Source organism: Girardinichthys multiradiatus, chromosome 15 (assembly GCF_021462225.1).
Source record: "Girardinichthys multiradiatus isolate DD_20200921_A chromosome 15, DD_fGirMul_XY1, whole genome shotgun sequence".
Taxonomy (NCBI): domain Eukaryota; kingdom Metazoa; phylum Chordata; class Actinopteri; order Cyprinodontiformes; family Goodeidae; genus Girardinichthys; species Girardinichthys multiradiatus.
This window is the reverse complement of record NC_061808.1, coordinates 22,268,772-22,295,916: the sequence shown is the minus strand read 5'-3', so window position 1 is coordinate 22,295,916 and position 27,145 is coordinate 22,268,772. Positions and strand designations below refer to the sequence as shown.

Genomic DNA, 27,145 nt, shown 5'->3' with positions numbered 1-27,145 from the left:
ACAAAAGGTCCTGAAGTGCCTCAAATTATGTCTACGTATTTAAGTAGCAGAGTTTCTGTTTTTCACCCAAGTGAGCAACTGCACTTTCAAAGACATTATTGTGGGACAATTTGAGACTTTTGGATTTGATTTTTAGTGAATATAAATGTGAGCTGCTTTATAAATAAATTAACTAGGTTAAAGTTAAAGTCTATTTTCTAATGGAAATGGCATGAAGTAAAAGTAGAAAAGGAAACTGTCATCATTTAGCAACAAAATCTTTTGATAAATTACAAAAAACTGAACAAAGCACTTTGTAATGAATCTCATTACCAACCAGACAGGCTCTTCAATAACTTGATATAGCAAAAATACTCAACAAAACCAGTAACTATGTGGCAGTCTCCCTCAGAAAAGAAATCAAAGACAATATTTTTAAGTAAGGGTCTTTAATGGTGAGATTACAGCTGTTTGTACAGCTACAAAAAAAATAAATGATATGATGATATGATTTGCATAATCCTCCTCCATCTCCTTCCAGTTTCCAACATCTTCTTTTTGGATGCTTATCGTAGCATGTTGTTCTTCCACCTCCTCTCCCTCAGAGTTCCTCAGAGCTGAAAGCTACAAAACACAGTGGAAAAACCCATAAATAATGGATGTAATAAAATCAGATCAGTTATTTAAAGTCACAAATATATTTCTTTAACTGCAAAAAAAAATACCACAAGGAATAACTCATGAACTGAATGCATAAAGGAATAATAACTAAATTTTTCAGCTTTTTCTTTGGTCTTGAACATATTCATCTATAACTAAAGTCTGTCTTCTGCTCATTATCTTTAACTTCTAATTCTACAGTCTGTATATTTATTTACCTGTAATTCAACCTAATTCAAGCCGACACATACTTATGAGTGTGAAAATAAGCTAAAAAAGTATTAAATGAAATGAGAAGGGAATTAATTATTAGTAATTCTCATTATTTGGTAGTAAATTAGCGCAAGGGGATGTTCTTACATGTGAGGGTTTCAGTTAGCTGATGAATACCTTCCTCTTCGTCATCAGGAGCTACCAAACTTGCTGCTAAGGACCATAGCATCTCCATCCAATCAGCGCTTTCCTGAGGTGTGATGTCACTGTGGACTCCAGCTGGCCTTGGTTTTAGTGCACGAAGCGCAGCTAAAATCAAAGATAAATTCAATAATTTAAAATGTTTTGTTTTCATGGCTGTAAATGAACTTTGATCTTTAACTCTTTAGTTCCAGAATGAAGGGTGCTTTGAGTTGCTAAATGGACCTTGCGGTTTCTTTTTTTTTACCACACTATTTCTTTTAGCTTATATTTATTGGCTTTGTCAGAGTTGTGTACAGGACCACAGTACACAGTACAGTTATTTCCTGAGATTGTTACGTTCATTTTTTCACCCTATAGACCCCCTCACACCAGATTAAGAGTTTTCGAGACCTTCTACACTGTTCAAATGTCATGAATTTGCAGCAAATTTTAATTTCCTGTCACAATCCTACAACCACCGGCATCATGCTTCCTCACTTAGGAAGAATATGGGAAGTTTTTGCACGTGCATAATCTGTTTCAGCTTTGCTGTAGAGGAGGAAGCACCATCTTTGCCAGCTTGACAGCGGTACATGAGGGGTGGTTCTGCTGTGCACCACCAAGCATAAATTAAATATAGCTCAGTCCTCTCACGACAGATATCTTGGTGGGTGCAGTCAGAAAGATCATAAACATAAAATCCTAAACTTGTGTGGTTTTCATTTAATTACTGTTGAGCTTATCACACCAGGGCTAGAAAACCTTAAATAGTTTTTTATGAGTTAGGACACAACTTTTTTTTAAATTATACTATAAGCCCTATTAGGTGTTGCTCATGCTTTTTCCTCCTCCTCCTCATTCCCCTTTGCAAGATACAATGCCAGGGCTTCTTTTGAAAGCATAGCACAGACATTTTGCATTTGAACTGCAGCTGGAAAATGTCACAACGTCCTTCTGTCTCCAAGCAACCACCCAATTTGGAGGTGTGTGCGCCGCAAATGGATTGTTTGTTTCGGCTGGTTTGTGAGATACTCTTTGGTTGCATCCAGAGTAGTGGTGGAACATGATGGAATATAAATAACTTGAAGCACTGTAAACCGCTGTGAGTGTTGTGAAGTTTTTTGTCTTGGCATGAGAACAGCCTGCCTCTCTTCCTTCAAAATCTTCTATCTTCACTGCGTTTTTGATGTACCTCAGTGGACCTTTCCAAGACCCAGCAGAGAACATCCATGTTTAATGTCAAAATTCAGTCTTACTCTGGTGTGAAGGAAGCCATGAGCAACTTGACAACTTGGTTCATATTAAATTACAAATATTTATTTAGGTTTTGTAAAGTATCATGATTTAGCATGATAATACTGTAATGTACTGGAGGTCATACAGTTTTTAAGCTACATACACACACAAACTTTCCATGAGCTACAATAAACTTTCATATTTAATATTAACAAAATCCAAATCCAAACATTTAAGAATCTTGAAATTAATTTTACCTTTACATTGTGCTGGTATCTCTGTATGACCCATTGGGAATTCAGAATGATCTCTTGTTCAGCTAATCTCCCTTTGGGATTAATTAAGCATTTTTGAATTGAATTGGACTGATTTTTTCATAAGTCATTTTATGATTACTTACAAATCAACACTGCAACCCCAATCAAATTCTGGTAAGACTGTTTGATGTGTCCAACAGTGATGCTCTGTTTTCTGTAACCTTCAGTCACTGTTTTTACTGAGTGCCAAGCGCTCTGTAACTGCCGGCAACACATCTCAACTCATGATGCCACCATTTATGCCCTATATTATCATTCTAGAAGGGCAGCTCTTTCAAATTTCATCATTACATTCTCATTACTGGTCTGCATAAATAGGACTTCCTACTCAGATCATTTAGGATTTTTAACATGACTTTGGATGTATTGAGCTTTTTTTTTTTTCTCTTTCCATAGAGAATAATTTAATTGAGAGTGCAATTAATAGTCTTAAAGTGACACTTTCTTCAAGGATGTAAACCTTTCCAGAGTGGACTAAATTCTCATAATATATAAAATATTAAATTGTTGTCAGAAGAATTTCAGTTTATTATGTAATGTGTCATGGGGATTATATTTCTATTTCTATCTGCAGACACATATCATCATCTGGTTCTCTTGTCAAGCTCTTCTGTCCGCCTTTAGCTCAGTGGCCACATCTATTTGGCTGTTAGTAATATTTTCTTTTCTTCTTGCTGCTTTTTGGCTATATCACTATGATTGGGATAATTATAAAACTCAACCTCCATTTTGTCCACAGTTAGATGTCTGATATTGACTTTTACTCTGTAATACGACATTATTTGAGTTTGACCCAAAACATGAATGCAGCCTGTTTCATCTTACCTCGAGCCTTCAAACCTCTCTTGGCGATGGCAGCAGGTGGAGGGAGACCTAAGCAGGAGACAAGCTAACGTATAATTAAAAACAATCAAATAACAGTATGATGTGAAACACAGGTTGTGGAGAGAAAGCAAGAATCAAGTAAGCAAAGGAGAGGAAATGTACAAAAACATAAGTTCACAATGTAGTATTTTATGTCATCATTTAATAAAACTTTTTGAGAGTTGGAAAAACAAGAAATCTCGCACATCACTTTCAAACATGTTAGTATATGTTGCAGATTACAGGCTGGATAACGCCAAAGCAGATAAAAAACAATAACACACATGCCAAATAAATGTTAAGCATTTTTACCTGGTCTTCTGCCTCTGACATTGTCTGTACAGATATAAGGCAATCTCTCATTGACTTTTTTCATTTCAGTAAAACAAACAAGAAAAAAAAGACAGATTTCTAATAAATGTAACAAAAGAATGAGCCATATCTTACAGGATTAGTACTACTAATGACTACAAACAAGGGCTTGTTTTATTTTAGTCTTTAGACATTTTGTTTTTTAAAACAAGTACTTCACAGAAAGAATTGTTAACCCAAAAAACTGTATGAAGGATAACAGAAACCGATTAAACGTCAGTGTAATCCATCTTCTAATGTGTTGCATCTTGAGCATGTTTGGTTCTTCGTCACTGTGTTTCTTATACTGTCACAAGTTACAAAATTAGAAAAATCTGTTCTGTAATCAGGTAGTATTCAATCAGTTATAATCAGAAACTAATATTTAAGGGTTAAGGGTCAAACATCCACTGCAAGAGACAAACAAATGTCTATGGAAAATGCTTCAAAAATCATAATTTAGGTTGCTTTTCTTGTATTGATTAAAAGTTTTTAATGTATACCTACATTAGGGTTTTGGACACATTTATTTTGATTAATGTAATGTAGAGTTGCGTAAAATTTTGAGCTTCATTGGTCCGGATTGGCGACCAGTCAATTGGGAACTGGCTGGTCGGGAAACTGAATTTTTTTCCTGATCAGTGAACACAGCATAAGTAAGCATCACCAAGTGAACACACAGAAATCTGAGAGGCTTTAAAAATCTCAGAGTTAAAGTAAGGATTTTGATTATCTAGGATTATTTAGTAGTGCTAGCTATGTATACCACATTTTAACACACCAGCTGTGTATTTACGTTTTCATATCCGTACTTGTGAGCCACCTTTATGATATGGAACATCTGCTCCTATTCATATTGTTTTTAGATCAGCTGAACAATCATGCTCCACATACAGTATTCACGACAGCCTCTTAAACACCATCTGCTCAGAAGAAAAGTATGGATAAGGATATTTCTCAGCGGTTTTTGTACAATTTCCCCCTCGGAGATGAATCCTCCACACTGTGAAAACAGAAGATCTCTTCTTAATGTATTTCTTTAAAACAAGTTTTGCGGTTGTTTTTCTGCTAAAGAGCAACGGTTTAAATTAACGTACTCTAATCTACAAGCTAAAGAATCAGCTTTCTATTGGTGCATATACTGTATGTAAAAAGAACTGATTTTAAGCTGCTATCAGTTTAAAAAGCTGTAATCATGTAACAGTTTTTTGCATTTTTCTGTCAGAGACTAGTGAATTGCCTGTGTGTGTGTGTGTGTGTGTGTGTGTGTGTGTGTGTGTGTGTGTGGGTGTGTGTGTTTTTTGTAAAAAGTGTCGCCTCCAAAGTGCTAAATGCATTGTTTTAATTATCTCTGTGGATCTCTTTAATTTTCCCTCTGCCAGATGGATGATGCTTTTTTGTCTGTTTCTCAATGTGGGGGAGTTGCTAAGGCTAATGGAGCCTTGTAAACAACTGATTAATGCTATGACATTTCTTTGATGGGCACTCAACCCACAGGCATAAAATCCTAAACTGGAAGGAATTCCATCTTTCTAATGACCTTTTCTTTGAAATAATTTGGTCTCCATCGCTTCCCTAAAGCATGGGTCCTTTCTTTGATATTTTAAATCTATTGCATGTTGCTCTGATGCTGATGTGAGTCTTTGTTCTTTTTCTCTTTATCAAGAGTTTACCAAGAACCTAAGAATATTAAAGGAAAAACAACAGAACAGAAGAAATGCTAAATTTTGTTCCAGGGAATAAAAATAGAACACCAGTCAGACAACAAAGGAAACAATGGGTTTGAAAAGACAAGGATTCTTCCTTCAAATAAATAGATTTCTTCAGATTATTTTGATAATTTCTTTAAATTCTGCCATACTAAAGTGTTTTAAGAATGAGCGGCTGTTTAAGGTCACGCCACAGCTTCTCAGTCAAACTGAGATCCAGACTTTGGCTAGGCCAATGCAAATGCTCTTTTTTTGTTTTCGTAAACGATTCATAGGTGTGTGATAGGTTATTGTACTGTTCCATTACATCAGGGGACTTGAGTTTAAGATCATAAACTGATGACAGGACATTCTCCTTCAAGATTTTTTGATAGAGAGGAGAATTTATGGTTTCATCAATCATAGCAGGTTTTTCAGGTCCTGCAACAGCAAAGCAGTTGCAGACCATCACACAACACCACAATGGTTAACTGTCGCTATTATGTTCTTATTCTGAAATGCTGCGATAGTTTTATAAAAAAAGTATTGTAATGCACATACTGCAAAAAGTTTCCCTTTTGTCTCATCAGTCCACAGAATATTTTTGCGAATGTTTAGGGGGTCATCCCGTGTTCCCATCCCATGTTTTGGATGTGAGACGGGCCTTTGTGTTCTTTTGATCAACAGTTGTTTTGTCCTTGAAACACATGATGTGTTTTGCCTTTAGAGATCCTTATGTTATAAGACAGGTTCTGTTCAAGTGATTTATTGATTCTACATGTCTGGTAGTAATCATGTCTGGGAGTGGCCAGTGAGACTGAACAAAAACAATGTGTTTAATCAAAAGTAATTTCTCATGTTATCTTTCTCAGATTAAAAAATTGGTTTGATTATTTAAAGATTTAAAAGTGACATAAAAAGCAAAAACAGCAGAAGTCTTGTTTTTTCACAGTGCTGTATATGGCGTGTTTCTACAGACAACAGAAATTCAACTACAACAGCTTGATATAACTTTATGCTACCAAGAACCATTAAACAATCATCTTTTGGACCCTTTCCGGTGATGTTGCTCACTGCATTACGGCTTTGCTTCTCCTCCACTTTTTCATTTCGTTGACTTCGGTCTGTCTCCTCTAAATTATTTTATTTTTAGGTAGTTTGTCTCTGTCAGTTTGCGTCATTATATTCTTTCTCTGCAGGTTTCTTTTGACACACCAATACATTTTATTTCTCTCTTTATTTTGTTATATTTTGTCGGGACTGGCTATTTACACCTTTACCCACGCCTGAAGGTTTTGGATCAGGATTAGGGTTTAGTATAAACAAATTTATTTGTAGCTTATTTTATACAAGGCTCCACAATTTTTCTGCAGGATCTTAAACAACGCATTTTAGCTTTTGCATAAAATCATTTCTCTATGTTTTGTCATATTAAACGCCTACTGATTTCTTACTGCCATGTTTTGTTTTTTTTTTTTCAAAATTATGCCAGGTAAGTATAGAGGTAACACAGCCCTTGCAAATTTTTACCTCAAAAAATAAAAGACAGGACATATTATTTGCAATTTCCTCTTTTCTTTCACTTAATCAAAAAATTTTATCATGCCCCTGTCTCCTTAACTCTAGTAAATAAGAACGAAAACCCACAAAGCAAAAACTGGAGGTTTAATACATCATTGCTTAAGGATGAAGAATTTATCAAATATTTTAAAGAAGAGTGGACTTCATATTTGGCGTTTAATGACCTCCCAGGGACATCAACTTACGTTCTCTGGGAGGCAGGGAAAGCTGTGATGAGAGGTAAAATAATCTCATTCTCATCACATAAGAAAAAAAAAAGAAAACAAATGTACTCAAGAATTAGAAGAAACCATTAAACTGTTAGAAGCTTCCCATGAAGAGGAAGTGCAGAGTAAAGTACATAAAGCCAAACTAAAATTAAATGAAATTTTAGACAAAAAAAACCCCAATTCTTTGTGCAAAGACTTTGAATAGAAAACTTTGAACATGGCAATAAATCAGGTAGCTTTTTAGCTAACCAGTTAAAAATAAATAAAGAAAAAAAACAACTATATTTGCTGTTAAAGACTCGACAGGGAATACAGTTTATAATCCTAAAAGAATAAACAGCACTTTCAGAGATTTCTATCAAGCTTTATACTCATAACAGAGAGACCCGTCAGATAACGACATTAATCAATTACTGGATAAAGTAAAACTTCCTAAAATATCAGATAATCAAGCGATGGCCCTGGATGTACCACTGACTGTAGCCGAAATCCAAGAAGCTCTCACAAGCATGCCCAATAAAAAGGCTCCAGGCCCAGATGAATTTCCAACAGAGTTGTGATATATTGTCTCCAACATTCCAAAGAATGTTGCAAGAAACCAAAGAAAATGGAATACTTCCACTATATTTGAATTCTGCCAACATAACTCTTCTGTTAAAACCAGCAAAAGACCCAGTACTTTCTACCAGCTACCATCCCATATGCCTTATTAATGTTGATCTTAAAATAATCTGTAAAGCTCTCGCAAAAAGACTAGAGAAGGTAACTCGTCTCAGCAGAAGCAATCAGGCAAACTAATGACATTAAAGGCATAAAATGCATGAATATTGAACACAAAACCAGTCTTTATGCAGATGATGTATTACTCTTTCTGCAGCATTTGCAAACCTCTGTCTCTCAGGTAATTGGATTGATAAATTCTTTCTCGAGAATTTTGGATTATTCTACAAATTGGTTGAAATCGACAGTTCTTCCAATTAACTGTTCTTTCTACAATTCCCTTAATATACAACTACAGTCAGGGAATATTACATACTTGGGTATTAATGTTTTTCCTAGATTGGCAGACTTAACAACATTAAACCACATCCTGCTTTTAAAAAAAGTGGAAAATGATCTCGCTAGATGGAAATCTCTACCCATATCACTCATGGGCAGGGTTGCTTCAATAAAAATGATGGTCTTGCCAAAAGTTAATTACTTATTCTCAATGATCCCAAATAAACCGTCATCTGATTGGTTTAGATCTCTGGACTCCTCCATCAGTAAATGTCTTTAAAACACTGCAAAAGAACATAGATAAAGGAGGACTAGATTTGCCTGTTATGATTCTGGCCTGTCTGCCTGCTCTGTCTTCATGTAATCGGCTAATCTGCTTCACCTGTCTCTGCTGCTGCACTGGAGTGCAATCAATCATGCCATGCACCTGTTTTTCTGCAGTTATATTCAGCCCTCAGACAGGCAGACAGTGCCAGATTTTCGAAAACCTACCAGTTAGTAGATGTCCAGCATTCCTTCCTGCCTGACCACGTTTTTGACCACTTTTTGCATCTTGGATTTCCCTGCCTTGCCTGACCCTCATTGGATGTCTCTCGCCTCTGGATTACGACCTTGTTTCTGCCTCTCGACCAAAGCCTCCTGCCTCACCCCTGGATTTGTCTGCCTGAGTCTGCCTCCCTGGTTTCACCCAGTTACTGCCCCCCCTTGACTACCGAGCCTTGGATCTTTCCCCCTGTCGGCAATCCGACTTCTGGCTGCGGCGTGTTCTGCACCTATCCTCCCGGTCTGGAGACTGCCAGGACCACACCCCGCAAAGGAGCCTATTCTGATTCCTCCGTCCTACACGGACTCTGTTAAGTGATCCCGGGTTCCCGGCTGGTGGAGTCCTGAGTATTTGCATGCTGCTCCTGAATAAATCGTTTAACCTTTATTCTGTTTCTGGCTGAAATTCTGGGTCCTCCGTCTGGAGATAATGGACCCCTCGCCAGCACAGCAGTGGCGCGCCTGTGTGGATAACTCCATCGCTCGTCTTGATTCTGGTATGACTGAGATTATCACCATGTTGCGATCCATGTCCCCTGTTTCTACTCAGGTTTCTACATTTTGAATTACAGCCGTCCTCTTTCCCCACTGAGCGCTCTAAAGTGGTGTTTGTCATCTCCCTTTTAGCTGGCAAAGCCAAACAGTGGGGCACAGCTGAGTGGCAGAATGGCTCCGCCTCCTGCGCTTCCTATTCAGCCTTTTCTAAGGAGCTCATCAGAGTTTTTGATTCGGTCCTTCCTAGTCGGGAGGCCGCCATGGGGTTGTTATCCTTGAGGCAGAGAGATAAGAGTGTGATGGCTTACATAATCGATTTTCATCTGCTGGCTGCCGACTGTAGCTGGAATGAGGAAGCTTTAATGGATGCCTTTATGCAAGGATTAAATGATAAGATTAAGGACGAACTGGCTACTCGAGATTATCCCTCCACCCTTATTGAATTGGAGAACCTGGCGTCTAGAATTGACCTCAGACTCAGTGAGAGAGGGAGGGAGAGGCGTCAGGGGGGGGGGGGGCTCAGTCCTCTTCAGCTCGGAGATCTGGGTGGTGCCCAGAGCCTCTGATCTCTCCTCCCCAGGTCTTAAAAGGATCTGACCCTGAACCTATGCAAATAGGGAGGACCAAGATCTCGGCAGAGGAACGTTCACGCCACCAACAGCTGAACCTGTGCTTTTACTGCGGGGGCCAAGGTCACACAGTCACCAAGTGTCCATTAAAAGGGCCGGCTCAGTAGAGGTGAGGGGGACTCTACTGAGCCGTAGTCTGCTGTCTGTCTCCTCATTATCTTTTCTTGCTAACATCCTAGTCTCCTCTGTTTCTCACCAGGTGTCCATTTTTATTGATTCTGGAGCGGACACAGAATTCATGGACGAGGCTTTTGCTAAGAGTCTTGGAATTGAACTTTTTCCTACACCTGACACCCATAACATCCTGGCCCTGGACGGACATTGCCTCTCCAGCTCCCATCTGAGAACTGATAAGGTTGGTCTTGTCCTTGGCGGAAATCACCAGGAGGAAATTTCCTTTCTTATTATCAGTTCACCTCAGTTACCCATTGTTCTGGGAGCTTCGTGGCTTAAGAGACATAACCCTCACATTGACTGGCAGGCCCAAGAAATTTTGGGTTGGTCTAGGGCCTGTTCAGCTTCCTGTTTGTCCTCCGCCAGAATTTTGTCCGTCCCTGATAACGCCATAGAAGAGACTTATCCTGACCTGTCTAAGGTTCCCCCAGAATATCATGATCTGAAAGAGGTGTTTAACAAGTCTCGGGCCACGGCACTTCCTCCCCACAGGCCTTATGATTGTGCCATTGAACTCCTCCCAGGTACGTCACCCCCTAGGGGGCGCCTCTATTCATTGTCCGGGCCGGAGTATGAGGCCATGAAGAAGTACGTAGATGACTCCATAAAAGCAGGCATTATTCGACCCTCTTCATCTCCTGCTGGGTCTGGGTTCTTCTTTGTTGGCAAGAAAGACGGCTCCTTAAGACCATGTATCGACTATAGAGGGCTAAATGAGATCACGGTCAAGAATCAATAGCCCCTTCCACTCATGAACTCAGCTTTTGACCACATTCAGGGGGCCAGGTTCTTCACTAAATTGGACCTACGTAATTCTTATCATTAAGTATGGATAAGGTCAGGTTTGAATGGAATGATCAGGCAGAGGAGGCCTTTGTCAAGCTCAAGAAATTATTCACCACTGCTCCAGTTCTCCGGTCCCCCAACCCAGAAAGGCAATTCATTGTTGAGGTTGATGCCTCCAGCACTGGGGTAGGTGCGATCCTAAGCCAAAGATCCCCAGAGGGCCGGGTTCACCCTTGTGCTTTCTTCTCCAGATCACTGTCTCATGCTGAACGCAACTATGATGTGGAGGATCGAGAACTCCTAGCAGTCAAGCTGGTTCTTGAGGAGTGGAGGCACTGGTTGGAGGGGTCGAAGGAGCCGTTTCTTGTCTGGACTGACCATAAGAATTTGGAGTATCTGAAGACGGCTAAGCGCCTAAACTCCAGGCAGGCCAGGTGGGCTCTTTTTTTTGGATGGTTTAATTTTGTACTCTCTTTTAGACCCGGAACCAAGAACATGAAACCAGATGCCTTGTCTAGAATTCAGGAGACCTCGGAGTTGGGGACCAGTGGAGTGGAGGAGTTCATCCTCCCGGAATCTGTCAGGTTGTCCATGACTATGTTGGAATTGGAACGAGAGGTCAGGGATGCCACCGGGGACCTCCCTGCTCCCACTTCTTGCCCTGCGGATCGTCTGTTTGTTCCAGATCACCTGGTTCCCAAGGTACTTGAGTTCTGTCATAAGTCTCATTTTGTTTGCCATCCTGGAATCCGCAGGACGCTGCGGGTGGTTCGATCCCAGTTTTGGTGGCCTTCCCTGCTCAAGGATGTCACAGATTTTGTTGCTGCCTGTTCCCAATGTTGCCAGGCCAAGCCATCCCGCCGACCGCCCTCGGGGCTGTTGCTCCCTCTCCCTATCCCTTCACGCCCCTGGTCTCACATTGCCATGGACTTCGTGACAGGGTTGCCCCAGTCTAATGGTTTCTCAGTTCTATTGACTATAATCGACAGGTTCTCCAAGATGGTCCATCTGGTCCCTCTCAAAAAGCTGCTGTCGGCCAGGGAGATGGGGGAGGTGGTGGCACGTGAGGTTTTCCGTCTCCATGGTGTTCCCTTGGATATTGTTTCTGACAGGGGACCACAATTTGTTTCCCGTTTCTGGAAGGAGTTCTGTTCCTTGCTGGGTGTATCAGTCAGCCTGTCCTCTGCTTTTCACCCGCAGTCGGATGGACAGACCGAGAGGGCAAACCAGGAAGTGGAGACCAAACTCCGTTTTCTATGTGAGTCTGACCCCAGGAAGTGGTCGCACGCTCTGGCCTTGGGTTGAACATGCTATGAATACTCTTCCATCTAGCACAACTGGTCTTTCTCCCATCCATGTTGTTTTTGGATTTCAGCCGCCTGTGTTCACGGTCCAAGAAAGGGAGGCAGAGGTTCCCTCGGCCCACGCTGCAGCCTTGAGATGCCAACGTGTCTGGAGGAGGGCCAGGAGGTCCATGGTCAGGATGTCGAGAGTCCAGTCTAGGGCTGCCAACCGCCGTCGTTTACCCGCACCAGCCTACAGGGCGGGTCAGAAGGTTTGGTTGTCTTCACGGGATCTTCCTCTGCGGGTGGAGTCCCGTAAGCTGGCGCCCCGTTTTATTGGTCCATTCCCCATCTCCAAGGTCGTGAATCCTGTGGCCGTCCGTCTCAAACTGCCCCGATCTATGAGAATCCACCCCACCTTTCATGTGTACCGGGTCAAGCCCTACATCGTGCCTTGTGTGGCACATGGAGCTGTCGGTTCCCTTTGTAGTATGAGATTTATTACAGGCACAACATGAACATAATTTCATGAATAAACATGAATTTATATGTATTACTAAGCACCCCCAAAACAAACTGTCCTGTGGGTTGAAGGGAAATGACCACCCAGGAAAAAAAAACTCAAAACAAGAATGCATTTGACAAAATTCTTAAGATTAATAAGGCAACAAAATTATCATAGACTGATTTAAAGTTAGATTACTGATTCACAACCTGAACTTCCTGAGTCAAATTTGAAACTTACATTATCCTTCATTTTTTTTCTTTTTACACACTGAGCACAACGTGTTTGTCTTGACTATATCATTCTGTACTTTTATCACAAAATGTCTTCTGCACCAAATAACCTTATGTTGTAGCAAAGCAGGTTACACTGCCAAATTTACCAGGTAGGTCACACTAAGTGAGTTATCTTCAGTAACCAGTGACCATTCTACAGCGTAAATCAACTATACCCAGAAAATGAGTTATAAAATCTTTATAGACAAAATGAAACCAACATCAGAGAATATGATCATAAGAAGATCATCTATACTTCTGCATGTAGCCAGTGTGATATATGACAAAAATTATCCTTAGAGAATAAAAATGTATGAGATTACAAGTCCTGAGAACTGATAAGATGTCTGCTATTTAGAAAATAAAATATTCTGATCACATCATTTTTACGCACACAGAAGTAGAAAATACAACTTAGCCTACATGCCCCACATTTACTGAACTTTATTAAAGGTATTTTAGTAGTGTATGAATTGTAATGTTAACCAGCTCATTTGGCCGTATTTGCAATAAAAAAAAAACACAAATCAAACAGAAGTCATCATAGACCATAATAGCAAATGTAATACCAACATCTATGAGATAGGTTTGAATTTATTTTTTTCTTCTAATTTAATCTAAGAGTTAAATCGTAGACATTCTCCTGGCGCATGGTGGTGGCCATAGAAGACATAGCGGGTAAAGGTATGCCATTGATTGGCCTGTTCTGTTTAGATAAAATGGTGGCAAGTGAAGTTTTAACTTTTCCATCTGAACTTTAGGAAGCAAGTATATTCGTTTTGTTTTGTTTGTTTCCTGGATAGTTAGCCGAGGCGGGACACGTGCGTGTGTTGGCGGCGAAGGGAGGGGAGGGTGGGGGGATTTCACAACGTGGGGCACGGGTATTATAGGCCTTTAAATTCAGAAATTTTACCTTGGGCCCCACACTATACACTGTAAAAAAAAAAAAAAAAAAGATTTCAGGAGGGCACTTTTTTCTACAAAGGATAAATGGGCAGGTGCTCTAGCACCACCTAGCGTCTATCTGTGCACGTCCCTGCACAGAACACTGTCTAATATGGACGAATCAATTTCCCTTCCTATTATGAAATGGGAGGTGGACTTATCAGTTAACTGTGACCAAACATTTTGGTCTTGGATATGTTCCAGAACTTTTAAAACTCTGGGGGGTCGGGCACCGGGGGCTGTGGCCCCAACTGGGGTGGGGCTTTGGTGGCTGCATGCGATGCTTTTGGGGAGCCTGTACCGGCGGACATAGGTTACTGACCTGGTGGCCGGGCTACTCCTGGGCGGATCTGGGGTGGACTTGGGGGCTCTGGGTTCCTGGGGCGTGTCGTCCCTGGGCTGGGGTCCTGGCTGGGCCGGGAGGGGCTTGGGTCCGGGTGGGTATGTCACCGGGGTTTTGGGCCTGCGCATGTTCTGGCATCCGGCACCGGCCCGGGGGCCTTCGGCGCATTGGTGGGTGTAAGGGCCTCCTAAACTGGCGGGTAGGTACCATCTCATTGCAGGTGCTCTCTCCTTCAAGGAGTGGACTCTACTGGCAGGGCGGAGGATCTGTGGGAGGGGGCGGGCTTGCTTGTCTGCTGGGTTGTTCCTGGTGGGCGGTGTGTGCTTGGGGTTGGTGGTCTCCTACGTGCTCCTACCGATGTATAGAAGGATGTGTGGTGTTGCTGTGGCGTTGGCTCAGGGGGAACCGCAGCTTGGCTTGGCTCTGTTGTTTCTGCTTGGCTGGCATGGATGTTGGTGGTTCTGCATCTCGAGGGGGGAGTGCGGCCTCTTTGTTGTGCGTGCTGTGGCCTTTCTTTGCCGCCCTTCTGCTCGTTAGGCTGGAGTCTTTTCCTTGGGCATGGTGGTGGGCGGGGTGGTGCATCGCGGGGTCTGCTTGACTGCCTGGCTGCCCCGGGGGTCTCGGCTCGATTGTCGGTGGGGCATGCATGTGCTTATGCTTGTCCGGAGCTTGCATCTGGGTGGGCCTGCCATTTTGGGTCGGTTGTTTCTTGTTGGCGGCCTCGGTGTTGGTGTGGGACGTGTCTTGGGGACTGGGCGCTCTGTGGCAGACCGTCTTCCCCACCTATTTTTCTTTTTAAATGCACACTACAACAACATGCATCAACACCAGATTGACCGGGCGGAGGCAGGCTTGGGGTCTTTTCCCACTCTCGTTTGCTGTTTGAAGTCTGGGGTCGGAGGCCAGGAGAGGGAGTGGGCCTTCTGGTCGGGATCTGGGCTGGGGTTGAGGTTCAGGTCTTGGGGGTTGTCTGGTGCTGGCTCTTCGGCCCTCTCAGGATCATTTGGATTGCCTTGGATCTCGGTCCCTGGCTTTGGTGTCCGGTCTGTTGGTTTGGGAGGCGTCTGGCTCCGGCGAGGGGGTCTTTGCTGGGCGGTGTGCAGTATTGATTGAGATGTGGCTTCGCTTTGATGGAGGAGCTGGCTGGCTTGCTTGGTGCGGTGGGGTGTGCCGTGCGGGAGGGTGGGTGTCCAGCATCCTGGGGTTGGCGGGGTGCCCTGTCCTTGGCATGATGCTGTGGTGGCCTTCCTCCAATGCTTCCTTCTGTGGCTCTTGCCCCTGGCCGGGTGCAGGGCTACGGTTGGCGGTCAGGTGGGTGGGGAGGCAGAGCATGTCTTGTGCCCCCACTGGGACGACTGATGAGATGTGCTTGGCCTGGAGCGGTTGGCCTGCCCGGCCCGGTTACCCGGCTGGTGCATGTTTCCCTCTCACGGACTGATGGGCTGGGGCTGCTGACGGTGGCTGAATGGTTGGGTGGGCTTGGTGGTGTGCTGCTCTGCTTATTGTTGTGTCTGGTGGGGGGATCAGGGTGGCGGGCGTATGGGACTGCAGCATGTGTGGGGAGGGGGTTGTGTCCTCTTCTTGGATGTGGGGTCACCGGCATCTGGACCGACTGAGCAGCGATGGTAGAGCTGAGCTGGATAATGTTTCTACCTGGGCTAACGTTTCAGTGGCAGTGATGTGGTGTGTCTGTGTGGTTGCGGGGGCAGGGTGGGGGATGCCGGCCTCGAGTGCTTGCTGCTGGCCAGGGACCTCTTGCCGTGTGAGTTTGTCCCATCTTGGTGTGGGGTCGGAGGCTCCGTTGTGAGCTCGGTGCTTGACGGTGTCTGCCCTGTTGTGCTTGTGGGCAGGGGCTGGGACAGCATTGCATGGGGCCCTTGTCTTGCTGTCGCGGCACACATTTGTAGTGGGGGTGGGACACGGCAGGGATGCTTGGAGGGGGCTGTGTGTGGAGCTTTCGCTGTGTGAGTGTTGCTTCATCGGGCTTTCGGGGATGAAGCTATCCTGTGCTGTGGGGGGATGATTCATGGCGTTTGGGTTCGGGGGCATGTGTTCGATATCTGTGTCCTGGTTGGGAGATTCATGTCGGGTTCATTGGGGGTGGAGGGCTCATGGGGTAGCCCAGACGAGGTTCAAGTGCTGGGGTGGTCTGCCTGTCTCCAACCCCCGGAGGGAAGGGGACCACCACCTGGGTCCGGGGGCTGGTCGTTGGCACCTGGAACTGGGAGTATAGAGTATGTGTGAGTGAGTGTACAACGTCTATTGTTGTTTGTCTTTACATTGGGTTCATGGGTGTGAGTGTTTTTATGTGTACGCATGAGGCTGGGAATGTGTGATTGTGTGTGCCTGTTCTTTGTGTCAGGTTGGGTCTTGGGCTGCTCCCTCTCCTGGATCAGTTTAGGCCACCATCGAATTTGGGGCCTATTCCCTCCCCGCCACACTACCTGCCAGTGGTTGGTTTTTCTGCCCGCTGGTGTACTTGTGCTTCTTGGTATCCAGGGCTGGGTGCTTTGGTGTGTGCTGGCTCACTCCTGGTGGCTGCTTGCCTGGACCCCTAGGCTCGATCGGGCCTCTGCTTGGCGAGTGATATGTCCCAGGGTGTCAAGTCTCTGGGTCCATGGCTGGATCTGCTCGGGCGTAGACGGCTGCCGGCGGGGCCTGTGGGCTTATCGATGCAGCTCGCTGAGGCCTGTGCACTGTGGCTGCTGGGTGGTTCCCCTGGGATTCTCCCCTGCTCTTCTCTGGGGGGGTGATGGTAGTCCAGACGGTGGTTCTCCTGGGGTTCCTGTGCTCTGGGGGGCCTTTGGATGTCTGTGGCTTGGATCTCCTCCGTATCTGTCCCAGGTCCAGCAGGCGGGTCTGTGGCTCCTCACACTCACTATTGCATATTTTATGGAGAAACCTTGTTTACACATGCGCGCTCACACTCAGACCCACAGGTGTTTAGATTCAGGTGTTAACAGATACACAAATGTTCTATATTATCACTAAATACGTCCTGCATTCATAAGTACCGTGCACCTTTCGGTAAAAAGGCTGGTAAGACCAACATTTCTGCAGGTGTAGAAGCTAGCAGGGTGTTATCTTGTATTCTCTTCATCCTTCTTTCTTTCGTCCATTCTATTCTCCTTTTCTCCCCTTTTTCTTTTTGCCCCCTTTCTCTCTTTCATGCTTCTTTTTTTCCTTTCCATTTCTGTCTCCGTGTCCGTAACAATTGAAATAATCCCAAAGCAGTTTCTAATAAAGTGTTTTTTTGAATATCAAGCAGAGCTTTAAAGCGTCTGCTGTAATGCTCCACTTGTGAAAATAAATGTGTTGGGCTTTTTCCTGGCATTCAGACAACAATTCTGAGTGCTTCTCTGCCGGACAGGACACGGTAAAAAAAATAAATAATGTGCAATTATATTAATTTTCTTGCAACATTATAAAAAAAAACACAGACAGAATAAAGAAATACACATGCAGCTTCTCTCTGCGTATACATGCACAGGAACTGATACGTCATGCACCCAAAATCTGGAGTTAAGGAGTTTACTGATGAATAACAAAATGAAGTAATCTGAACTATAAAAAGGAATACTCTTTAATAAGAGAAAATCTTGAAACACACACAGGGCCTTGCAAAAACATTCATACCCCTCACGTTACAACCACAAACCTCTGTTTATTTGTTTGGAATTTTATGTGATACAACAGCAGCAGAACAATGTAGAACATAATTATGAAGTAGAAGAAAAAATACATGGTTTTATATGTTTTTTACAAATAAAACGTCTGAAAAGTGTGGTCTGCCTTTAGATTTGGCCTCCTTTATTCTGATGCCCATAAATAAAATCTAGTCCAATCAATTCAAATCAATTTAAATCCAGTTGTTCTGTGAAGATCTTAGTGGTTTTTTGTAGAACACAGGAGAATAAACAGCATCATGAAGACCAAGGAACACAGCAGACAGGCCACGTATAAAGATTCGGAGAGTTTAGCACAGGTTAGGCTAACATCTCATGAAGCACTGTTTGTTCTGTTCCCCAGATATGGGACGACTGCAAAACCTGGGGTAGCAGTCAGAGATTCACAGGAGGGATAAGGTGACATAACTATTAATTGTTCACGCTACAAATCTGACCTTTATGAAAGAGTGGAATAAAAAAATTAATTTCTCTTTACAGTTTTACAGAAGTCATGTATGGGACACAGCATGTTGAAGAAGGTGCAGTGGTCAGATTAAAGCATAAGTGAAGTTTTTGTCTTATTTGCAAGCGCAACGTGTGGCAGAAAAGCTAACACTGCCCATCAGTCTTAAAGCACCGATTGTCGAGTGAAACATGGTGACAGCAGCATTATGTTGTGGGGATGGTTTTCTTTCAAAGTTGATGAAAGGATGGAGCAAAATCACGAGGAATCTTCAAGGAAAAAATTTTAAAGCCCGCAAAGGACTAGTGAGTGGGGCGGAGGTTCATCTTCCAGCAGGACATCGACTCTTAAACATACAGCCAGAGCTACAGAAAGGTAGTTTAGTTCTTAGTATTTCATGTGTTAGAAAATCTAGACCTAAATCAATGGAGGAATCTGTGGCATATAAATTTCCATTACTGTTTTTTTTTTTTTGACTGTTGCAACCTGCTGTTTGAGGCAAAACATTCATTGTGCTTTTTCCGTTGGCAGGGTTCAAATTATCAAACAAACTCACACTCCTAGCGAGCTCTGCTCCTACCATTTAAATGTTTAAATGGTAGCTTTGAGGAGAGAAATTCCTTGGTGTTATTTTTTTACCTTCAATTTGCTATCCATCTGTAGTTTTATAGCAAAACACAGAAACGATTCCTCTAAATAAATATATTAAATGGCCAGAAACGACGGCTGTGACACTCTAAAGGATAAATCAATACATCATATTCAGCTTGAAGAACTTAAGCCAAAGCATTATGTTGCTAAGATCTAGAATCAAACTAATCATATACATTTGTTGTCCGTTTTATAAATCATATGTTGATTTTGTTTCTAAAACATTAAAAATACACAATTCATGGTCAGTTGTAGCAGCACATATATATAAGGGCTCAAATAATGTATGCTGATGGAAGAAAGTGATTTTAATGTTGGTGTAGATCAGAGGTTTCATGCTGAATCAGTGTTGATTTACCCTCCGAAAGAAGAAAGTCAAACCAAAGTACCGGAAAACATCTCAGATAGAGATCAATACATCTGACTTGAAACTGTTGCATTCATGCATGCAGCACTCTACAAGCAGGTGGTGCAGTCAAGCTTTGGTTTAGTTGTTGGTTTACCAGGTGATAAACACACGGGGTCGTCACAGTATGATGTGTAGTCTTTGGATGGGATGGCAGAGGATTGACAGCATGAGGATGAGGAAGGGGTGATTGGGTGGAGGGTCAAAGAGGAAGGAGAGTGAAGACAGGAATTAAAGATGGGTTTGCTGAATGTGCGAGACAGGAGTATCCTTCCATTGAAAGGATAATCCAAGTACATGGACATGTGTTGATATGGGACAGGAGAAATATATGCAACAGAAGATACGCTGCATCATTTCCCCCAGGTTGGTATGTGAACATCAAGTGAACTCTGGCAAAGTCATCACCATCCACCATTCAGACTCTAACCTTGAAAACTGGCTGAGTTTATCAGTTCACTCTTACTAGGAAACGACTAAAGGAGATACATCCATTAACATTTACTTTTCCTTCCCATAGAAAGGACTCCTGGATCAGTGCTTCTTTGTTCTCTTTGTGTCTCTGCTCTGTTCTCTTAAACCCCCAGTCGGTCGTGGCAGATGGCCGCTCACACTGAGCCTGGTTCTGCTGGAGGTTTCTTCCTGTTAAAAGGGAGTTTTTCCTCTCCACTGTCGCTACATGCATGCTCAGTATGAGGGATTGCTGCAAAGTCAACGCCAGTGACTGTCCACTGTCTCTACATGCTCATCCAGGAGGAGGAAATGCTGCAAGTCACTGACTGGATGAAATCTGCTGGGTTTCCTTAGACAGAAAAACCTTTTATCGAATTTGAATAAATAACTGAATCTGACTGCACTGTTCAATGATTAGGATTAATTAGAATGTATGTACCTGACTTTTGTGAAGTGCCTTGAGACAACATGTCTTGTGAATTGGCGCTATATAAATAAACTAAATTGAATTGAATCCTTTAAACACTATATGCAGCATGATTTTTTTTTTTAGAATAACCAAAAATTATCTTTGTCTTATAAATATTGACTGTCAGGTAAATTAATCTGCTAAGTTATCACTATTGTGTAAAACTTGTAGACAGCAGTGCTGCATGGTGGCACAGTTGGTAGCACTGTTGCCTTGCAGCAAGAAGGCCCTGGGTTCAATTCCCAGCCAGGGTTCTTTCTGCATGGAGTTTGCATGTTCTCCCCATGCATGTGTGGGTTCTCACCGGGTACTCTGGCTTCCTCCCACAGTCCAAAGACATGCCTGTTAGGTTAATTGGTCACTCTAAATTGTCCTTAGGTGTGTGTGTGGTTGTTTGTGTGTTGCCCTGCAATGGACTGGTGACCTGTCCAGGGTGTACCCTGCCTCTCGCCCATTGACTGCTGGAGATATGCACCAGCTCTCCCACGACCCACTATGGAATAAGTGGTAGAAACTGACTGACTCTCAGGAAGCATCCTAGAGATAAAAACTTAGAACAACTCAAATGATCAATGTAGAAACGAAAAGGCAAAGCTAAAGTTTGCTGTAATTACTGGCAAAATTATTTGTGTCTATGCGCAATAAAGCAACACAATTATGTATTTCTCTCAACGCAGATATTATCTTGTTTCTAATTAAAACAGCCACTTTATGATCTTTGGAACCTCTGAGGCATCAGAAATATTGGCAGAATGAAGGCCTGGTTTCATAAATAGCCACACAGTGTATTTTCACATAAAATCAGATGCACAGGCCTAACTTTGTGAACAATTTTCTAGATTTAATAAGGAATTTCTCAATGTTACATCATCAAGTGCAAATGACAATAAAGAGAAATAAAGCAACAAAAGTAAAAAAAAAAAAAAGTACTGGCCTCCTTTCATAATTTCAATGCTAGAAAAAAATGTTCTGACACATCTTTATATAAATCTAAGTGCTTACTTGCTTGATAATGGATGTGGTCCTTACAAAAGTATTCCAAGCCCTTAAGCTTGTTCACATTATGTCAGCTTACAAACACAGAGGTTCGTGTATTTTTCGGGGGCAGGGGGTTAATTTATGTGATAGCCAATCAAAACAAAGTAGTACACAAGTTAAATGTGGAAGGCAAATCGTGCTGGGTATTCAATGACTCTAAGTGAATTTTTGCTAAAATTACCTTATGCTACACTTACAGCTGCAAACTTTTTGGGTCATCTCTCTATCAGCTTGGCATATCTAGAGACTGGGAATTTTTGCCCATTCTTTGCAAAATACTTCAAACTCAGTACGTTTGATTGGACAGCATCTGTAAAGATACATTTTAAATCAAAACCTTTTGGAACCCTCTATCTTCCACTCAGCTCTAACAAACCTCTCTGTCACTGCTGAAAAAAGCATCCCTGTATCATGATGCTGCCTCTACCATGTTTCCGCACTGGGATGGGCGGTCAGTTTAACATCACACAAAGCATTTTCCATGTTCACCAGTTCAATTTGATTTGGTCTCATTTGACCAGGGCACATTCTTCAACATGTTTCAGGTTTCCCCTTATCATCATCATCGGCGGTCACTCAAAGTCAAGTATGACTGTCCTCCGTCTTGGTCATTGTGACTCTTCAAGTGTGCAGAGCTGGTGTTGGGATACAATGGCAGTGATAGTGGGATGTCAGCTTCTTCCAGGACACTGGCGTTGGTGAGTCAGTCCATTCAGCTAATCCTGAAGATTTTTGGGGAGGCACCACTAATAATTTGCCTCTAGCAACCGTAGGTGGCAGCTGGACGAGGTTCATGCTTCTGTTTCATACACCAGTGTTGGGAGCACAACCTCTACCAGGGCATTGTTGTCTGCATACTGGAGCTCTTTGATGAATGTGAACGTGATTCAATATTTGGCTTGAAATCTATTGATGTTCAACAGTTGCCCAACAGTCCTGTACATAGTTTTGACTCCTTGGGTTCATCTATGAGATGGAGGATGGCAGCAATGAAGATGGAAAACAGTGCGGAGACAATGACACACCCCTGTCAAACCTGAAAGGTTCGGTTTCCTCTCCACTGCCACTGAGTGCTCTGTCTCAGTCTCAGTACCCGGATGTACTTGTCTTGGCAGCCAATTTTGGCCAGAACCAGCCACAGAGCTTGTCTGTTTACTGAGTCAAAGTATTTTGTAAGGTCTATGAAAGCCATGTATAAAGTCGGATTTTATTCCTGGCATTTTCCTTCTACCTGACATCCAATGAACATCATATCAGTGGTACCTCGAGGCAGAATCCACTCTGTGATTCGGGTAGAATATTTTAATCAGATTTTCAATATTTATAAATATTGTTAAATAGTTTTTTAATATTTATATCTGATTGAGGCATCCCTAAGTTGTGCAGGGATGTTTCCTCATTTCCTATTGTATGATTCTTTTAGCCAGAGCTCAAGCTAAAACGTTCCCCGTGGTGGACAATAGGGAAACGCCACTGTGGTTCCTGCAGTCAGCCTTGTCTCCCTTTTTGAAAATGAAAATGATTAAAGCATCCTTAAGTTGTGCAGGGATTTTTCCTCTTTTCTTATATTAAAGATGAAGGCCTGGATGTGGCTAAGGAGATATGGACCACGATCTTTCAGTACTGTTGCTGTGATGCCATCAGATCCACATCTTTTAGATCTTATGTACTACTTTGTCGAGGAATATCACATAAAAATCCATCAAAATACTCTGTTCCTGTAACATGACAAAACGGGAAAAAGTTGCAAGTCTGCTTTATTTCTTTAATTTTACTGGTCAGTGGTTGTGTTGTTATGACTGGTGAAGTGGGTTGCAAGCCTGATCGTGGAGCAAATGAGTGGCCAATCTTAGACGTTAGAAGAAGAGATCCTAATTGTTACATTCACTTCAATTTATCACCAACATAGCTGCAAGCTTGATGAAATTCATTTACCCATTATCTCGTAGCAATGAAGTAATTAAAGTGTGATCACAGACAACCAAATGTGATCACTCAGTACAATTAAGTTGTAAAATGAAGTCAAGATATGCAAGGGAAAGGAACTACTCCATGTTTCTGCTGCAGAAAACTGTGGAGACTATGTTATTAAATAAATCACATTACTTTAGGCTCTCTGCCCTAATTATACAATGTGGTGATGTTATTAGAACATGTTTTAACACCGGGTGGTACCCATTTGAATCACTTCTAACAGTGTGTGAGTCAGGTGTTTAAAAGGAAAAATGAGGAGGTGTGGATATTCTCAGTATGCAAAAAGCTGCTGAGCTGTTGCATTAGTTGCAATATAAGAGGATAATTAAGCTTAATGTAGAACTGAGGTTGTCAGTGTGAGGAAAACTCAGACATTGGTAATTTTAAAAGCATCTCTGTGTCAAATTTGAGGGAAACACCTTTTATTCTGCTGTCTTAACCAACCATGCTTAAAGCAGCACAGATGTTAAAGTTGATGAGCGGTTTGGTAAAATAATGGGTGCGTTCCCCCTTGCTGAAAATGACGACCATTGTGAGAGAGCATGTCCCTTTTAGAAGTCATGTTCAAAAATGTCTCAGAGTTTTATCAGCGAAGAATGAAAGTATGACTGAAATGCAAAGAATGCATAATGGGTGAGATGATGAAAGTTGTCATTAGGTGCTATAAAATCTTAAAACCACATTATAATCCCATATAGATGGAATTATAACAATTATTGAAAAACATTTAATGTAATTTAATTTAGTGCGATATATAAGATTACTGTGTATGAAAGTAAATATTGTTACCTGTCAGAGTCTTATAATCGAGCAGATCAAACAGTACGATGGCCACTCCTGACCATGTGAGGACCAGGGCCACAACCAGCAGCCAGGCCATGGGTGAACTGAAGGTTAAAATGACATCATCCAAAAACGTCTTTTGATTGAACCGAGACGGAGGGCCAGCCTCTCCACCACTGGTCTGACTGCTCATTGTTGAAGAGAGCTGGAGACAGACTGAGAAAAACAAAGTCATTTTACACAATGTAATATGCAAAATTGCATCATGTTTATCAGCTTTAAAAAGTATGAGCAGAGTCACTGACACTTCAAGCTTAAATGCAATTGAAACCAGATATTAAGATGGTGATTTCATGACTTTGTAAGCAACGCTGGAGTTAAATTGGGGCACAGTTATCCTTGTATCTAAAGGGAACACCTCAACCACACTGCCTCTTTGTGTTACATCAAGGTGGGTTTTTTTCTTATTCGTTATTAAACAATGCTTAAAAATGTCATGTTTCCTTTTATACTGTGTAGGTGAATATCTGGTTTCAAATGTACACACACATTTTGTGACCTCAGAGCCAAGTCTGAAATGATTCCAAAGATGCATACTGCTGCTCAGACTATTTTACCTAGCTTACTCTCGTTTGGTTCAGCTGCATTATGATGCTCAGCCTACTCTCATTTCTGGTAGTCTCTCAGCTGCAAGTTAGAATCCTTCTATTTAAAATCCACCAATAAGCCATTATAGCCACTTTAATATCATCCTCTTATCTTCCAGAGGGGTCCATGGCCACTGCACAGATCTCTGATTTTCTAAGACTTCATTATTATCATTCAAACTCAACAGTAAAACATTTGCTGGGTCTTAAAGCAGTTCTGTCACTGTTTCCTATTTTATGTATGCATAATGAAAACATGCAGCTCTAAACATGAGGAAAAGAGGAGCATTTTGTGTAAGTTAAAGTCCTATCATCTCTTGTCGTTTTTGATGCCCTCCCCTTCAGAATAGTACATGTTTATTAGGATTATTAGTCGAGGTAAATGAAGAGGACAAAGGCAGAGCAGTGGATAAAGTGGTGGAAGCTGGGAAAGGAAGAAGGTTTTGTGGCTTTCAGAGAGTTAAGACCTCCAGATGACTGGAAAATTGCAGCTAATGCTATCAGGGAGACAGGTAGGAGAGTTCTTGATGTCTTCTGGAAAGAAAGTTGAGGAGGAAACTTAGTTGTGGAATGAGGAACTACGGGAGTGTGTACAGAGAAAGAGAGCAGCTAAAAAGGAATGGGACACTGTGAGGACTAAAGAGAGTCTCCAGGAGTTCAGGGAGACTCAGTGTAAAGTAAAGGTAGAGGTAGTTGAGGTCATACAAAGGGCAAATAGTGACTTATATGATATGTTGGACGGTAAGGAGGGAGAGAAGGATTTATACAGGTTGGCAAGGCAGAGGGACAGAGGTGAGAAGGATGTTCAGCAGGTACGGGTGATTAAGGATCGAGATGAAAATGTACTGACAGGTGGAATAGGTGTGATAGGAAGATGAAGTAAATACATTTAAGAGTTGATGAATGAGGAAACCGAGAGAGAGAACAAACAGCAGAAGAAGTGATCATTGTGGATCAGGAATTAGCAAAGATCAGTAAGGATGAAGTACGGAAGGCATCGAAAAGGATAGCGTGGAAAGGCAGTTGGTCCTGATGATATACCTGTGGAGGTATGGAAGTGTCTAGGAGAAACAGTTTTTGACTAGGCTGTTCAATGAGATCTTGGAGAGAGAAGATGCCTGAGGAATGGATGATAAGTGTGCTGGTACCGACTTTCAAGAACAAGGGATATGTGCAGAGTAGTGGCAACTACAGATGAATAAAGTCGATTAGTCATACAAGTTATGTACTGAGGTCAGAAGTGAGCAACAGTATGGTTTCATGCTAAGAAAAAAGTATTACAGATACTTTTATTACAGATACAGCAGTATTTGCTTTGAGGATGTTGATAAAGTACAGAGAAGGTCAGAGGGAGACGCAATGTGTTTTTGTAGATCTAGAGAAAGCATATGGGAAAGTAAGTATGGGGAATTCTGGAGTACCAGAGAAGCATGTTAGAGTGGTACAGGACATGAGCTGTAAGACAGTGGTGAGATGTGATGTAGGTGTGACGGAGGAGTTCAAGGTGGAAGTAGGGCAGCATCAAGGATCGGCTCTGAGCCCCTTCTTGTTTGCTGTGGTGATGGACAGGTTGACAGATGAGGTTAGAGGGAATCTACATTTACTGTGATGTTTGCAGATGACATTAGGATCTGTCGTGCAAGCAGGGAACATGAGGAGAAAAATCTAGAGATATGGAGCTTTACCTTGGAATGGAGAGGAATGAAGGTTAGCCGGAGCAAGACAGAAATTATGTGTGAATGAGAGGAACCCAAGTGGAGCCCTGAGGTTACAGAGAACAGAGATTAAGAAGGCGGGGGAAGAACTTAGAGACAACAGTCCAGAGAAATGGAGTGTGGAAATAAGAAACATGAAGAAACGTGTCCAGGCAGGATGGAGTGGGTGTCAGGTGTGTTGTGTGATAAAAGAGTGTCAGCAAGAATGAAAAGGAAAGGTGCACAAGAAGGTGGTGAGACCAGCGGTGTTGAATGGTTTCGAGACAGTGGCACTGAGGAAGAGAGAGGAGGCAAAGCTGGAGGTATCAGAGATGAAGATGTTGATGTTCTCTTTGGGGGTGATAAGGATGGACAGGATCAAGAAAGAAAGTTGTGTGATGAAGTCTTTATGGACACATACCATGATGCTGTTGAAAAGGAAGCAAATTACATCACATATCACATCTTCCCAATATGAATTCACGCTACTGAAGCCAAAATTCTGCAACTTCAGTCTGTGCAAACAGAAATTAAAACTGTATGATTAATAAACTTACAGACTGGAGGTATTTATTTACGCAGATGATGGAGACTCATAAGAATATGTTCGGTTTACCTGCACGAGCCTGTGCGATATTAGG

At 42.3% G+C, this 27,145-nt stretch overlaps 1 protein-coding gene across 5 annotated transcripts in view; it reads right to left on the bottom strand.

Moving 5' to 3' along the window:
- Positions 1–411: 411 nt before the first annotated feature.
- Positions 412–27,145, bottom strand: part of LOC124881627 (triadin-like) — a 34,374-nt gene continuing 7,640 nt past the window's right edge. For 2 of the 5 annotated variants that reach the window (XM_047387274.1, XM_047387273.1), the window contains 5 exons: positions 24,170–24,379; positions 19,544–19,585; positions 3,414–3,461; positions 1,000–1,161; positions 412–603 (listed from right to left, as the gene is read on the bottom strand). In XM_047387274.1, coding sequence (XP_047243230.1) covers positions 581–603; positions 1,000–1,161; positions 3,414–3,461; positions 19,544–19,585; positions 24,170–24,356 — 462 coding nt within the window. In that variant the 5' untranslated portion in view covers positions 24,357–24,379 and the 3' untranslated portion in view covers positions 412–580. Of the gene's footprint in view, positions 604–999; positions 1,162–3,413; positions 3,462–3,764; positions 3,789–19,543; positions 19,586–24,169; positions 24,380–27,145 lie in introns of all 5 variants that reach the window. The other 3 variants (XM_047387276.1, XM_047387275.1, XM_047387277.1) reach the window with 3 other exon arrangements.